The sequence below is a fragment of the Rhamphochromis longiceps genome, linkage group LG4, assembly GCF_057381845.1.
Source record: "Rhamphochromis longiceps isolate RC_006_pf linkage group LG4, R_longiceps_female_GT1.1, whole genome shotgun sequence".
Lineage (NCBI taxonomy): Eukaryota > Metazoa > Chordata > Actinopteri > Cichliformes > Cichlidae > Rhamphochromis > Rhamphochromis longiceps.
Window position 1 is genome coordinate 20,339,831 of NC_140560.1, and position 16,119 is coordinate 20,355,949.

Below are 16,119 nucleotides of genomic sequence, written 5' to 3' on the forward strand. Positions count from 1 at the left end.
CAAAATGTGCCTTCCTTATTAAAAGGAGTTGCAGTAAAATGTATTTTGTGACTGTATTTACTATTCAAAGCATCTATGTAAAGAGGTGTTACGTTTAGTGTGGTTAAATCAACCAACGCTTTCTCCCTGTGTGTTTGCTCATTAAATACCAGCAGAGTTAGTGGTAATCATTAACTAGTTCTAACTTTTAGTTGGAATACTAAAGTAATACGGAAGAGAACAAAGAATTGTTGATAACATAAAGCAACTGTTCAATTATTAAAGTACAAAACTACCATAGAAAACATAATGCAAAAGAGTTTAACACAATCTTAAGCTGAATTATTATTTTGAAAAATGAAACAAACAGTTTCAGTTTAAGAAGCCTTATAGTGCGCAGAGTGCACAGTGAACACATAAAAAATAGGACCCCCTGATGATCCTCTAATCGCCTGAGCCAAGGTGGGAAACTGGGTGTGGCTCAGGCGATTAGAGGATCATCAGGGGGTCCTTTTGTCCCTCTGTGGGGGGACACTCCCACTAGGTTTATATCTGGGACTCTCCACCATTTGACCTTAGAACTGAAGAAGCTTCTCGGATGAGAGGCGAAACGTCTTCAAGCAACTTAAAGAAGTCCAGACGCTTTTCTTTGCAAGCTCCTTTGACTTCTTCTTCTCTAGTTTCACCAAATGCAGCTGCTAAGGGATTTGAGTTCTCCTAATAAACTTCTCCTTGACCTAATATTGTAAGATCTTTACCTCACATTATAAAGTCAGTGTTTTGTGAATTAGAACTAAATGAATAAATACAACCGAAGTGAACTGAATGGAAGCTGAATTAAATTATATTTAAATTTATGGCCAAAATATTGAACTGAAGACTACTCAAGGCACATATTTGATGCTTAAAAAAAGCAGTTGCTGTATCTTCATGCAGGTATTTTTTTTTTTTTCCTTTCTTCATTTTTTTTGTCTCATGTGTCCAAAGAGACTGCAGCTGCAGATTCAAAATGCAGTCATTTTACCACATGCACAGCCAAAATCCAACTACACAACACAAGAAATGTTCTCTGTTTATCAGCACTGAGGAGACACGTTTAAAAAAGTCAGATTGAAAAAAAACATCTGGAGGCTTGATGAGTATATTCAGCTTGAGATAGAGGTCGACTGATCGTCCGTCAGCGTGCATGTGACTGTTCAAAATCAGGGATTCTGGCTGTGAAAGAAGGCTGAAAGTCAGCAGTGTGAGTTAACACAGCATGTATGTTTAATGCAACTGGTGATCTGTATGTCCAGCTAATCTCGTAGGGCATGCTATTGCAAGAATATTTCATTCTGGGACTAACAAGGCAGAACAATCTGAACCACACATCACAAACCAAATGGTATGTGATAAATACAGGCACTGGTACAGCCACAGAGAAAACTAATCTACGCACAGGGTTTAGGCCGTACATTAATTTTAAGCAAAAAATCCAGGCCTACTCTATGTCAGCATGTCAGCAATAAAATTATGCTAACCCAGTTATTCGTGTGCAAGTAACATGGCCCAGCTGGTAGATTTGATTGTGGCAAATTTGTGTAAACCCGTGTGTGTGTATGTGTTCGCGTGAGGCATATTCTTCGTCACATCATCACCGAGCAATATTCAGATCAATCACTGCTATGCGGCCGTCACAGTGTTGTTCAGAAAATAGCACAGAAATTCATTTGTCCCCATGCTGAACTTTCTAGACCGAATTGTTATGTGATTTATTGAATTATGTTCCCAACTAGATGTGAAAAAAACACGGTAATCTGTGTTTCAAAAGAGGTCCTTGAAAAAAGAGGTAAGAAGCGCCAGAGGTAGGTGCATCTGACAGGAAAGAGAAAGGAAAGACCATCAGAGCAGCAGATGAGAGGCTTCCTGTCCTGGAGAGGAAAGGGATGAACGTGCAGACCACCCCAGAGTCAAAGCAGAAAGTCAGCCTGAACGTTTGCTAATGATAACATGTGGATAGTATGACTGAATTTTATTGTTGGGAATTACTCATCTTAACGTCAACTGACTCTGCTTTTTAAAGGGTTTTGTTAGAGGGGACACGTGCTCCTTTCCTTTCATACCAACCTGCAGTACATTCATCAAACACTGAAAAGCAAAACCTTTCCACGGGCGCAACCTCAATTGTTCCCTTTAACTTGCTTTCAAAGCTGCTTCATTTATACAGTTAAATTCAGACATCATTGTTTACCTCCTTAATAATTATCACCAAATATAAAAGAAATACTATTTCTGCAGCACTTTTGAAATCACAAAAACATAGAGCTTTAATAAGACTGAAACATGAGAATAATAACTACACCCACCTGCTGCTTTATTAGTTGTGCTTTCAGCTTGTACCTTTACAACACATGTCATATTCAACAAGCTGCCATACCAGCATGACAGGATCACATAGTTGCTGCAGATTTGTCAGCTGTACATACATAATAAAAATCACACCACCACATCCCAAAAGGGCTTGGAATGCTGATCTACATGATCAGCAATAATACTCAGGTACTTGTGGCATTTAAACAATCTGCAACTGGTACTAAATGGCCCAGAGTGCGCTAATATCCTCTATACTACACCAACAACAACAACCTGAATTATAGGTGCAACATGGGATGGCTCATGTTGGTTGTACCAACATGAAACCCCTTACCTTCGAGGTGTGGCACCTTGTGTGGTCTTCTGCTGCTGTAGCCTATATGCTTCACAGTTGCTCGTCTGCATACAACTAGATTTTTAACTTATTGTTGCCTTCCTATGAGCTCAGAGCAGTTTGCCCATTCTGCTTTGACCTCTGGCATCAATTTGGCCTTTTTGTGCAGTGAAATGCAGCTCATTGGATATTTCCTCTTTTTCAGACTTCTCAGCAAACTCAAGAGATGGTTGTGTAGAAAGTCCCAGGACATCAAACTCAAAGTCACTTAAATCACCTTTCTTCCCCATTCTGATGCTCAGTTTGAAAGGCTTTCTTGACCACATCTGCATTTCTAAATGTACCGATTTGCTGCCATGTGATTGGCTGATTAGATATTTTTGATAAACAACAAATTAATGTGTACATCAAATTAAAGGCAGGTGACTGTAAATCAAATACCACAACTAAAGTGTACAAAAAACAATCTCTATATAAAAGAAAAACCAAATGCAAGTCATTTACTTCTTTTTAAAGCAGATTTGGAGACACTTCTGTGCAGGTCTTTAAAATGTCGGGGAACACAGACTCGTGTATTTTGTTAAACAACTTGAGTCAGTTCAGTTTAGCCATGGCTTATTCATTCATTTAATATTTCTCTCTTACATACACACCTCTCTGCAGAGGTTATTCTGAGCTGCTTCCTTTTTGTGTAGATCCTTCAATTCTCCAGGGGGAAAGATGAATGCAGGCTGACACTGTCTCTCCAGTAAAAGCCAAACGATGCCTAAATGCTTAGAGACATGTCTCGTTTTAGAAATTGGTTGTTGCATCCAAAACTAGTGTCCCGACAAGTTATAATTATCATTGTCAAACTGGCTTATTTTGATAATACAATCTAGCCTTTCAGTCTTTCCTAATTAACTCCTCTAATTTGCCCTTCAGGGTAAAGTATAAAGGGGCTTTTGTTAGAAGGAATATTAAGCACTGCTATTATTAGCATAATGAGAAAGGGAACATGGACCTGTGTTCAGATCCTCTCAAACTATGCGATTTGTAAAGGCTCGAAAAAATATAGGGTTTGACGCCTGAGTGGTTGACAAGCAGTGGAAGAAGGTGATGTTATGAGCTACAGAATTTAATAAATATCACTACACTGTCCACTTCATGGAAGATGTTTATTTTAATAAGTGAAACCAGTAGTAAATTTTAGTGCTTAAACTGGTAGTAGTAGTAGTAAAACAGGTCTTATCTTTGATCATAAAATATTCAAACTTCCCCAAAACTTCAGCTCTGGCTCATATCATATATAAAACTACTTTATTACTAACCCACTGCACCGTGGACAGAGACAATGTTATCCTGTCTTCCTCCCCTCACCCCAACCGGTTGTGAGAGATGGCCGCCCCTCCCTGAGCCTGGTTCTGCTGCAGGTATCTTCCTGTTAAAAGGGAGTTTTTCCTTCCTACTTTCACCAAAGTCCTTGCTCATAGGAGGTCACTCTGCTTCCTGACATTGGACCCACATTAAACTCATGGACTGAACATACACACACCAACAACCACCAATAACTGAACACACACACACTTGAGCAAAAACAAACAAATGGCCAACTGTACCCTCATACACACAATAATAACATGGCCTGAACCACCACTCACAACCACTAGCACTTTATATAACCACTGTAGAAATTATCCACATATCTCACTGATCTAAACTGCACTACTGTCAATGCTGTATAGACAATCATTCTATACAATACAATAATTATAGTCCCACAACTGTTTATAACTTGTATAGTTCATATTTCATATTTCTCTATAGTTTCACATTTATATCTTGTACATAGCTTGAACACTCACTACAGCCTGTACATACTTATAGTTATAGCATATTCATAATATACCTTCATACCATGTACATTGTAACAATAATAGACCCATTTTTGTAATATATTTATATATCTAAATTATTGTTAATATATATTTTGTAATATATCTATATTGTTGCTAAAGCACTTTCTGGATGGATGCAAACTGCATTTCATTGCCTTGTACTTGTGACATGTGCAATGACAATAAAGTTTAATTATATTCTATTCTATATGATTGTTGGGTTTTTCTCTGTATGTATTATTGTAGGGTCAACCTTACAATATAAAGCATCTTGAGGCGACTGCTGTTGTGATTTGGCGAGGTATAAATAACACTGAATAGGCCATAACTTGAGTTAAGTTCAAGGTAAAGTTACTTTAACTTAACTCTGTCTTTATGTCAAATGATTTATGAACTTGTTTTTTGTCAGTGATGTGACATGCAAATACAGACAAAAACATGTAATAAATCCTCAGAGTGATGGTGTACTTTTGATTGTATAACATAAAAATGCATCAGTTTTGTCAAAAAAATTATAATTTAACTAAACTATCTTTATCTTTTTAATCACTGATCACTTTCAAACCATGACCCTGCAGTAGAAAAGTTGTTAATAAATTGGATGAGTGGATGAACCCATCTCTGCATAGATATGTTGAAGTATTTTATTAAAAGAAAAGGCCTTTATGAATGACTGATATCTGATGGCCTTAAAAAAAGTGTGCATGGTTATTAGAATAATATTGAAATCCCACTAGGGGAAGCTGTTACTCCACAAACACCCTGAGCCATTAAGCACTGTCTTATAAAAGAAAATAATTGAATCAAATTGTTCCTCTGTTGTGTAATACTTCTCCTTTCAGATATTTTTTGAATATATATATATATATATATATATATATATATATATATATATATATATATATATTTCAATAACAAACAGCTTCGGCATTTCATTGAATTACACTAAATCTGTTTAAATCAGGAACTGCCTCATTGAAGTGTAAAGTCCAGGAAGTGCCGTAATAACTGCAAATACTGCAGCTTTTCACATTAGCGAGATACTTTAGCCTTGCGGGTGGTTTTAAACTAGCAGGGAACGTGCCAAATTATAAAATGTTTGTTAAAACTCTCATCTTGGCACACATTTGACAAAGGGGTTGCTTGAATCCAGGTAAACCTTGTTAGCTTTTAGCACGATGCTTGTCCCCACATGCTAACACCGTGCACGTTAAGGTCACCACAGCCATCGGCTCCATTTGAAGTCTGTGTAGAAGCAAACAGCCTCATTATTTGCCTTCATTGTAACAAAGGTAAATGCGCACAGGTGGCCTGGTGATCACTCTTAAATCACTTTTAAGTTGAAGCAGAAAGTAAATAAATGCAGGCTTTTTTTGTTGGATCAAGATTGTCGTGTCTCCTACCACTAGGCACAGGCCAGTTTCTATAATACAATTTAATTAAACTTGCATAAAAGCTTATGACATGACTGCACTGTGATGTAATCAGATCACAAGATAATAAACAAAACTCTTACCCCTGGGTGCTGTATGTCAAGAAGGTCACTCTAAATAGCTAGCTCACTTCAGATTCTGTGAATTTTAGCTGTTTTTAGCTCTGCCAAGGTGATTTTAGAGGGAGTTAAACACATAGATCTGTCAACACATAGACACACAATCCCCACTTTGGACATCATCTGATTAATCTCTCTCTTCTGTCTTCCTCTTTCTTTCACTCATCCCCTCTGTCTCCTCTTTATAACCAGAGGTTCAGTATTGATTTAGCTGGGTCAAGAGCTCCTCCAGTTCCAAGCACATAAGTATCGCTCCATTTACCTAGAAGTAGTTCTCTCATCGATCTCTGCCAGCTTTTTGCCGTCGGCCAGACAAAGTCAGTGACAGACACCGCTCTGATATCATCTCAGTGCCCACAGAGAGAAGGCTTGATATGGAAAGGCAGGGGGCATGACAACCGCTGTAAGCCACAGTGACTCGTATGAGAAAAGAAAGGCAGAGATCAAGAAGAAAGGAAACCGTTATGCTTCACTTCCAACTGCATTTCAACATTTTTATATTTTCTACATGAAGCCGTTATTGGACCGTGAATTTACTCATGAAAGAAAATGCTTTCTCATGTTTCTAATGCAGGCTTATTCATGGATGATCTGATATCCTCGTGTTGGTGTTGTTCCCAGACCATCATGAAAATTTTGTTCCAGGTTCAACATTGCAAGTGACCAATCACATTGTTGTGACGTTATTCTTTTGCGCGCCAAGCCATTCGTGCATTTATGAAATTCCAATGTTGCAAGGACAATATCAATTTTGCTTACCGTTTATTAAAGGGTTACGGTTAGGGTCAGGGTCAGGGTCCGTTGATCGGCGGACAGAGGCGGTTTCACGCAGCTTTAGTACAGTTTTTTGTTTTACGCCGTTTTTTCCCGAAGTCGCAAGAGTATGACGTCACAACATTCTGATTGGTCACTTGCAATGTTGATCCTGGAACAACATTTAGTATGATGATCTGGGAACAACACCAACACGAGGATATCAGATCAACCCTAATTCATAGATCATTCATCGTTTAATGAAGGGAAAAAAGATGCTTTCATGAGTAAATGACATGTATAATACAGAAAAACTAAATTAAATTAAATTAAATGAAAAAGAAAGCACTACGAGAGTGCAAACCACTGCCAAGGCAGCTCACTCTTTGAGCAGTAGTACTGTATTGTGTGTATGTGTGCTCTTTAAACATACACTAAGAAGTTTGTAGTGTAGTGACATATAAGAATAGCATGACAGATGTTGGAAGGTCAGAGGTCAAACGTGACATCATGTCTCCTATAATGTGATATTTAGAATCTCTAGATATCATTCTCTACATGCTTACATGTTGTCAATACAAAATATGGCAGTAAGAAACACAGTTTATAACAGCTCTGTATGACATCATAATAATTTTGACCTTCAAATCTATTGACCTTGAAGGAGAGAGTCAAAGTTTAACATATAGTAAACTGGGTTAATTTGGTTTGTTTCAATACATGACAACAGTTTGCCATAGTTCAAATGATAGTGTGATTATTTGGTTAGCATTAAATTTGGTCTGCATATGATGCGGAAATACGTGTGTGTAATCTTACGTGTTCACCTGTAACAGAAAGAAGAGTTATTACACAGTTTTATAAAGAACAGAAGGAATGCAAAGAGCGTTCCTTCGACAAAAAGACAGAATAAATCTGCATCCCTCAGTAAGAACAATGCAGCTGGATGAAAGATCCAGGTGTTTTCTTCTAGCAGCTAATGCAGTCTCTGAGGAGAAGTTTAGAAATGTCTGGTATGCTGACTTTATTCTAACCTTCACTGCACCAGATTTTGGCTGGAGCCACAGTTTAGACATCTAAACTGTATTTGAGCTCCTCTTTAATAGTCCTGCTGTTAATAGTTACAGACCAGTTTAGCAACTTTTCATTTGTTTAGTTTTCTATAAAGTAAAAAGCATTTGTGAAGCTCTTTAGTTCTGGAAAAACTAAACAAAAACAAAAACGTTGGCTGTATAAAATTTGAACCCATGAGCCTGCATTGGTGAGAGCTTAGTATAAATGAGCCTTATCATTATCCTGGTATCCTAAATGCCCCTACACACCACCTGTCCCTTCAGGGCAAGCCTCTGTGCACACCTGTCCGGCAGTGTTTACTTATAAACAGTTGATCTGGTTTGAACCAGTGAACTGGACCTTTCAAACTGTGAGAAGTCACTGATGTCCCTGTGTGGTGTTTTAGCCTGATACAGACACGACACTAATGACATGAGCGGGGCATTGTGTGAGTGTGCCTCTGCAAGCGCACTCTGCCTGCATATGTGGTGTGTGTGTGTGTGTGTGTGTGTGTGTGTGTGTGTGTGTGTGTGTGTGTGTGTGTGTGTGTGTGTGTGTGTGTGTGTGTGTTAACGCTGCACTGACCTGGATGACAACAACATGAAACTAATTGCTTGAAATTAGGCAGCTTTCCCACACAATTATCATCAAATGTCTTCCTCAAAAGTGCACCCTCACCCTCCCTTCCACTTTCCTTCCCTTTTCCTTTTGCTCTAATATCTCAGGTGCCCAAGGCCACCATCAAGGTAATTTATTCCTCTGGCTGGAGCTTGGCACTGCTCCATCTCCCTCCACTATTTTCACAATAATGGTAAAAGTGTCATGTTATCATTAACCTAAAGGGCGGCAATAAAAGTCGCAGTAAAAAATTAAAGGAAAGGAGGGCTGTAATGCATGCTTTTATACCAACAACTGACCTCGTGGGTGGGGCTTCCTCATCCGAAGGCGGGACGAAGTTTCCCCACACATTAACACTCACAGTGAGTCGTGGATACTACAAGACCTTCTCATCATTGCAGGAGAGCATCTCTCCGCACACTGGGTTTTCTTCTCTAGAAGAAGCTTGAGGAAAATCGTGGGGAGGCGAAGATAACAGCAGTCTTGGCGTGGCTGGTTATGGAGACTGGACCACGGAGACTTCGGGAAGATGGCACAAAATGAGAAGTCAAGTGAGATGCTTCCTGTTTAAAAGAAATTGTGAAAGGAGCGTTGGCGTTTCCAAAAGCGCATGAGTGCCTAAGACGCGCTGGGTCGTGGAGAGGCGCACGGGAGCGCACAGGTTGGTGGAAGCAAATGCTTGGACATGAATTACATGTTAACTTAGACTGAGTTTAAAGAATATTCGAAGAGGTATTTTAATAGTTTAACTAATATTTACCAAAAGTGGGCAAAAATACGTTGTCATGCTTAGAAAAATGTTCAAGAAGCCTTAAAGTTTTATTTATGAAAGTAGTAGTTTAGTTGATTTCGTTTATTGAATATGAATATGAACGGTTAAACTGTCTCCCTTAACTGGGGGCTATGGTGGAAAACAAAAATGGCAAGCTTAAAGCAGCCTGAAGGCTCAGGGGCTGGACATATTTTGTTTTCTCAACATTATACTGCGGGCTGCGCGTCACTCCTTTGTTTTTCAGCGTGTTTCGGTTAATATTTACGTCACACTATTTATTTGTGCAACAAATTTTCACAGCTTCAGCTGGGAACGCCCGACAACAGGCAGTTATAAGATTATTTAAGTGAGCTACCGAAGGAGCAGTTACTACAAGTGCGCGGATTATTAACTATTAGAATGCTGGCTGCTTTGGTCGTTGCCATCATTACTCTTTGTTGTTTTACATCGTGTGACACGTTTATGGCGCCTGGGGGCAACTTTGAGATGCCAACATGAAACAGAATACCAGTTTGAAGGTTTTGGGGTGTTTTTAACAGCAACAACAACATAAAAAAAAGGTAGAAGCTGTAAATAGGAGAAGAAAGTTGATTGTTTTTGCCACTTTTTACTCTCTTTATGTCTGATGAATTGGTTCAGCTGAAGTTAGTCTGCAGTTTTGCTTTGAGCTTTGCATCTGTACCAGCTTTTGAAAATATCTCTCATTTGAATTACATCGTTTTGGTTTAGTTTAGCGCCTCAAACAAATATACATTAAAAAATCTCACTTAAAGGTTGGGGGGGGGGGGTTAAACCAAAGGGAAGAATCCTCCTAGATCTGTGAAAATGCAATATAGATTATCATGTCCTTTTTCTTTAATATAAAAAGCGAATGTAATCAAATACGTAATGCTTGTGCTGGCCACAACACATAAAATGATGATCACGGCTGCCTGTTCTGGTGAAGTGGCAACTGTTTTGATTGCAGCAGTGAGCATATGTGAGAAGAAGTGAACTCAAGAGCCTTGGGAGGCATTTTCTTTACTCTCTCTCTCACTCAGAGTATTCACTGGAGAGTTTCTCCTGGTAAATATGAAGAAATCGGTGCTCTCCCCATATGTTGCTGATTCTCTGTGATCCAAAGGGCAGCAAAAATAGAGTTCCTAAAGCAGAAACCTACAGAATAGTAAATCCTCCACAATATAATAAACTATAGCTCTTTTCATATGCACTGCAGCAGCAGAGGTGCACAAACAGAACTTTACTCACTACCGTGTCAGTGTGCACCAGTGTGCAAGTAGCATTAATAATATTCTGGTACATTTATGGCTAGAGAGTGACTGTCATGTATGCAGACTTCTGAACTCTCTATCCAGATAACAACCTCATAGAAAGCACACAGATTGTTAACAGCACTGCAAATGCATTTGCAGCAGTGAAAACATTTACGGGGTGATTTAGGTTTGTGGTATAATAATTGTACAACTCTGTCTTTTTCTCTTTTGTGACTTTTTCTAGCATAACTCCAGTGGACATCAGCTCTACCTCCTTGAAGATGGAGGACTACAGTGGGATATTTGAGAATGTCAGCATCTCTTCCACTTACAACTTTACTGCGGACAGTTTCTCAAACACCACCATGCTGCTACCGTTTAACAAGGTCATTGTCATCATCCACACCATCGTCTTCATCGTGGGTTTTCTGGGTAACACACTGGCCATCTACGTGATGGCCCGCTATGCAAAAATGAACACAGCAACTAACATTTACATCCTGAACTTAGCTGTGGCGGATGAACTCTACATTCTGGGGATTCCCTTCATAGGGACCAACAGCGTGCTTTCCTATTGGCCATTTGGAGAAGCTGTCTGCAAGATCAGCATGACTGCTGATGCTATGAGCCAGTTTGCATCCACCTTTTCCCTGACACTGATGAGCATCGATCGCTTCCTTTTCGTGGTTTATCCTGTTCGCAGTGTTAAATGGCGGAAACCAAGGTTGGCGAAGATAACTAGTTGCATAGTCTGGGTTGTGTCATTCCTGATTGTTCTGCCAGTCATCATCTTCTCAAGTGTACAGGAGGACTTTAAGACCTGCAACATGAGCTGGCCTGAACCACATGATGTGTGGTCTGCTGTCTTCATCCTCTACACCTCTATCCTGAGCTTCTTTGGTCCTCTGATTGTTGTCTGCCTCTGCTACCTCTTCATTGTCATTAAGGTAAAGTGACAAATAAAAGCACCCTGTGACTTAGCTAATATATTTTTTTGTTATTCTGCTGAGATTCTGCTCTCACGCTCTCATTAAAACTTTCTTTTAATTTTCCTTTTCAGGTGAGGTCAGCACGTGAACGTGCAGGCCTGACTAAGCGGCGCAAATCCGAGCGCAAGGTGACACGCATGGTGGTCATCATCGTGCTGGTCTTTGTATTTTGTTGGCTTCCCTTTTACACCACCAACATTGTCAACCTGATTCATATCATCCCTGAGCACAGTATGGACATCTACTTTTCCGTGGTCATCCTCACCTACGTCAACTCCTGTGCCAACCCGTTTCTTTATGCTTTCCTCTCCAAAAACTTCAAAGAGAGCTTCCAGAAAGTGCTCTGCTTTCAGAAAGCAAATGTTGCCAGAGCTGCACAGGTGCTGCAGGGTAGACAGAATGATACCAAGGTAAACCAATATCCTGTTTTCTCATACAGCATTTGTGCAAAGTTTTAATAGGAACAGTAAGACACTAACACTTGAAGGGGTGGTGGTGGCGGTGGCGGGGGGTCACCTAACCCTTTTTATTGATCCAATTAGGTGCAAAGTTTTTGCATAGATTACAGCTGTATTTTAGGTTATTGTCCGCAGCTTACAGGTTGCATTGGCTGGTTAGCACTAGACAGTCCTGGGTGTTAAATCCGTGCATGTTCTCACGGTGCCTACGTGGTTGCTCTCCACATACTCCAGCTTCCTCCCACAGTGCAAAAACATGCATGCAAGGACAATTGGCTTTTATAAATTGGCTGCACGTGTAAATGTGAACATGAATGGTTATCTGTCTTTCTGTATTGGTCCTGCAACCTATCCAGGGTCTACCTCCCATGGCACTTGCAGCCATGAATTGGATTAGCAAAGAAAAATGGGTAGATTTTCTTTTCCTTTTTTTTTCTTTTCTCAACATATATAAAACACTCACAACAGCCCTGAAACAAGCTATTTTTACAGTCTTCATCTGCACATTGTGTACATTTGTGCGTCTCAAGCGGTTCCTTTTAATTGATGTGGCTTTTCTGCCAACTCTGCTTCGAAGGCCAGAATCCAAGAAAGGCCAAGAAACACATGTTTACCATTGACACTCGGGCATTTTTCATGCAGGTACCATTTCATCTGAACTTGTGAGGCATGTTTCTTCAAAGTGGAGATATTGATGTTGTTCTCTTGGTTACCCGTGAACCCTTACCCTCCACTTGTATTTCTAGTCTGGTTAGAGCTAGCTCATAACAAGCGTTATATCTCTATTTCATTGAGTAAGAAGAAGTTGAAGAGGCTTATTTGAGGGTTAGTCTAATGATCAGTTACACTTTAAACAAGCTAAAATTAAGTAGAAATATTATTGAGTAACGCAATCCTTCACTGGAATACAGATTAGTTCTGAAAATATGCCTCTGCATTCCTGCCCAGATATGTGTTGAGATCTTTCAAGATAATGGCATTTCCTAGAAACACTAAACTTCTGAGCACTTTTTTTAGCGCATGTGAATGTGTCAACACAACTAAATGCCTTCCTGTCTCTGAATTGCAAATATCAGCTTGTACTTTTGAATAAGTCTGAAAATTGTAATAATACTTACCCAGATCCAGATCTATATGTATATGTTTTCCATTGCTGCATTTACTGCATCTCTAATCCAGTATTGTGCCTGCTTTTGTCTCCATAGTCCGTCCAGCTGAAGGATCTCAGGACCGCTCACAGTGAGCCTCTCAATACAAAAAATGTGGTGAATGGCCAATGACTGCTGATCCACTATGTACTGTTTTGATACCACATGGAACCTGGATGCTTTCTCCCTTGTCATTTAATAACCTGCCTTTATTAATGATCATTTCTTCCTGAGTGGAACATTCAAAGGAGTAAAAAGAAGTCATTGCAGCATATTTTTTATGGACTTTGTACTAGACTGACTGTGTTATACAAGGCATAAGTTTATGTCATGATGACGTAGAAAACGTCATCAGATTACAAAATGCTGAAAATTTTCAATTTGCATTATTAGACCCCATGCTTTCTCACCTCTATTAGCTTGTCATGGTGCTGTTACCTGTTAATTCAGTCAAATGTGCATTTCAGTGAAAGTACTGACTTTACCTTACTGAGCGCATTTGGGACTAAACAACTATCATACTCTTTTCTGTGTTGAAGTAACTGTGATAAAAACAAGAGGGGTCTTTTAGTGCTCAGCTTAAAAGAAAATTAGGTTAATTTTTTTGAAAAGTGAAAGCATTCCTTTAGAAATAAACTGTGTATAACAAAGTAGTTAATCAGTTCTGTGGAAATACCGGTATACATTTTAATGACGTTAGATTGAACGTATATTCATGTATCAGGTATTAGCCTTACATTCACGCCATCTTTGACCCGGGCTCCTATTGTACCGCTTTATCTCAGACACTGTTCGTTCTTTAATTTGTGAATTTACAGTATTCGGTTTGTACTGCTGTTACTAGACTTGTGACTGTCTTGTTGATTGATGTAAAGCTGGCTGAATGGTCATGACTGTTACGGTGGATTTTCATGTGACAGGTTTTTTGGGACATATTAAAGTCAGTCTGACAGACTGGAGTGGACAACACGGGGAAGTAAAGCAGCATTCTCAACCTGGTGGACAAACCTGCTGAGCAGCACTTACCCGTCTTATATTTGTAACATGAGTCAAGCAAAAAGCATGTGACCAGTCGTGACTTTGAGCTTGGTTAAAAATCCAGGTGGACTTGTGAAAGCCTTACAGGTGAGAATGGAACAAGGGAATTTTTTTGTGTTCAAAGCACTGTGAATTATGAAAAGACGAGTGAATTTGAGTTTGTTATGCATATGAAAGTTAAATGTGTTGTATATGGGTCACCTATACGAAGGAAAAAAATAGTGAAGCTACTTTGACCATTAATAAACGGTGACGTCTGTTACTCTGCATCTCCATGGTCACAGTTGCTCCAAGACAGTAAGAACAGTAACTAACTAAACAAAATTAATTGTATATATATGTAATATATATATATATATATATTACAAAGTTGCATTATATGTACATTTATTCCACTAACTGTGATTGTATGTTTTTTTAAATAAAAGCAGATGTATGTTTCAGCACGTTCCCATTGAATCTGATAGTAAATGTTAATATTTTTATGCATTATTCCTTCCATTCATAGGAGTAGTAAAAGGGGAGTAGCTGTCTCATTTTTCTTATGAAGGAAAATGGTCAAATAGTAAGTAAACACTGGTATGAGAGCTGTTAGACATATAAAATGCATACATCAAAACAAAGTATCTAATATTTCTAAAGTAGCAACATGTTTGTATATTCTCTAATTTGTAGATATGGAATGGGGCTGACACACAGCAGGATGTATTATAAGTGCACAGTTGTGATATGTGCATTCACTGGGCCTCTTGGCAGGCACACCTGTTCACCTGCTAAATTCCTTAACACAATTATCTAATTAGGCAATCACACTGCAGCAGTTCAGTGGATTTAGACACATAAACATGCAAGATAACCTGCTGAAGTTCAAACAGAGCATCAGAATGAGGAAGAAAGGTGACTTTGAATGTACCGCAGTTGTTGGTACCAGACAGCCACCAACTGAGTATTCCAGAAACTGCTGGGACTTTCCCACATAACCATCTCCAAGCTTAACGGAGAATGGTCAGAGAAAGAGAAAGCGGGCTTGTTATTGTGAGAGGTAATGGTAACTCAAATAACTCATTGCACCAAAGGTATGCAAAACAGCATCAACAGATGGTCCACAGCAGCAGAAGACCATGCTAGGTGCCAGGTCTTTTCAGCTAAGAACAGCAAACTGAGTCTACAGGTTGAAACAGGCTCATCAAAACTGGATAACAGAAGATTTTAAGAACGTTGTCTGGTCTGATGAGTTTCTACTGCGACTTTTGGCATAAACAATAAACATGGTTCCATCCTACCTTGTTTTTACAGTTCAGGCTGGTGGTGGTCGTGGTGTAATAGTAGAGGGGATATTAGCTCACTGAGAAATTTTAAACACCGAAGCCTACATGAGTATTAATGCTGACCACTTCATGACTGCAATGTACCAGTCTTTTGATGGCTGCTTCCAGCAGGATGACACACCGTGTCATAAAGATCAAACCACCTCAAACCAGTGTCTTGAAGTTGACAATAAGCACCTTTGGATGTCAAGTCAATATGGACCAAAATCTCCTAAGAATGTTTTCAGCACCTTAAACCTGTTGAAAGTGTATTTTATGTTTAACAGGAAGGAGGATTATACAAATGTTGGGCAGGGTTTTCACATACAAAGACGCAATGACATTAACAACCACATAATATCCCCACATTAACACTGACAGGGTGTCAAAGGTGCTAAAAAACCGTCTCATCATTTCAGGAAAGGATTTTATTCTCTGTCAATCTAAGAAGTGTAAGAAAATCATGCAAAAGCAAAAATAATGTCAGAAAGGTTGATATTCTAAATTCTAATTATTCAGCCATTAATATGAACATTTAAAGTGGTTTTTAAGACTTGGAAAAATGTCAGTCCCAGTGCAACCTGAAGGGAATGGGTGATGGAAGTGTTTGTTTTCTCAACAGCATACTGCGGGCTG

General features: G+C 39.2%; 1 protein-coding gene across 2 annotated transcripts; it reads left to right on the forward strand.

Annotated features, from left to right (window-relative positions):
- The first annotated feature begins 8,895 nt into the window (after positions 1 to 8,895).
- LOC146671468 (somatostatin receptor type 5-like) lies at positions 8,896 to 14,629 on the forward strand. Of its 2 annotated transcripts, XM_085403672.1 has the most exons (5): positions 8,896 to 9,179; positions 10,788 to 11,267; positions 11,343 to 11,490; positions 11,604 to 11,942; positions 13,196 to 14,629. In XM_085403672.1, exons 2-5 carry the CDS (start codon positions 10,825 to 10,827, stop codon positions 13,268 to 13,270), a joined length of 1,005 nt encoding a protein of 334 aa, XP_085259798.1. In that variant the 5' UTR covers positions 8,896 to 9,179; positions 10,788 to 10,824; the 3' UTR covers positions 13,271 to 14,629. The 2 variants fall into 2 exon arrangements, with proteins under 2 accessions (XP_085259798.1, XP_085259797.1); XM_085403671.1 differs by having other exon boundaries at positions 10,788 to 11,490; positions 13,196 to 14,628.
- Positions 14,630 to 16,119: the final 1,490 nt, after the last annotated feature.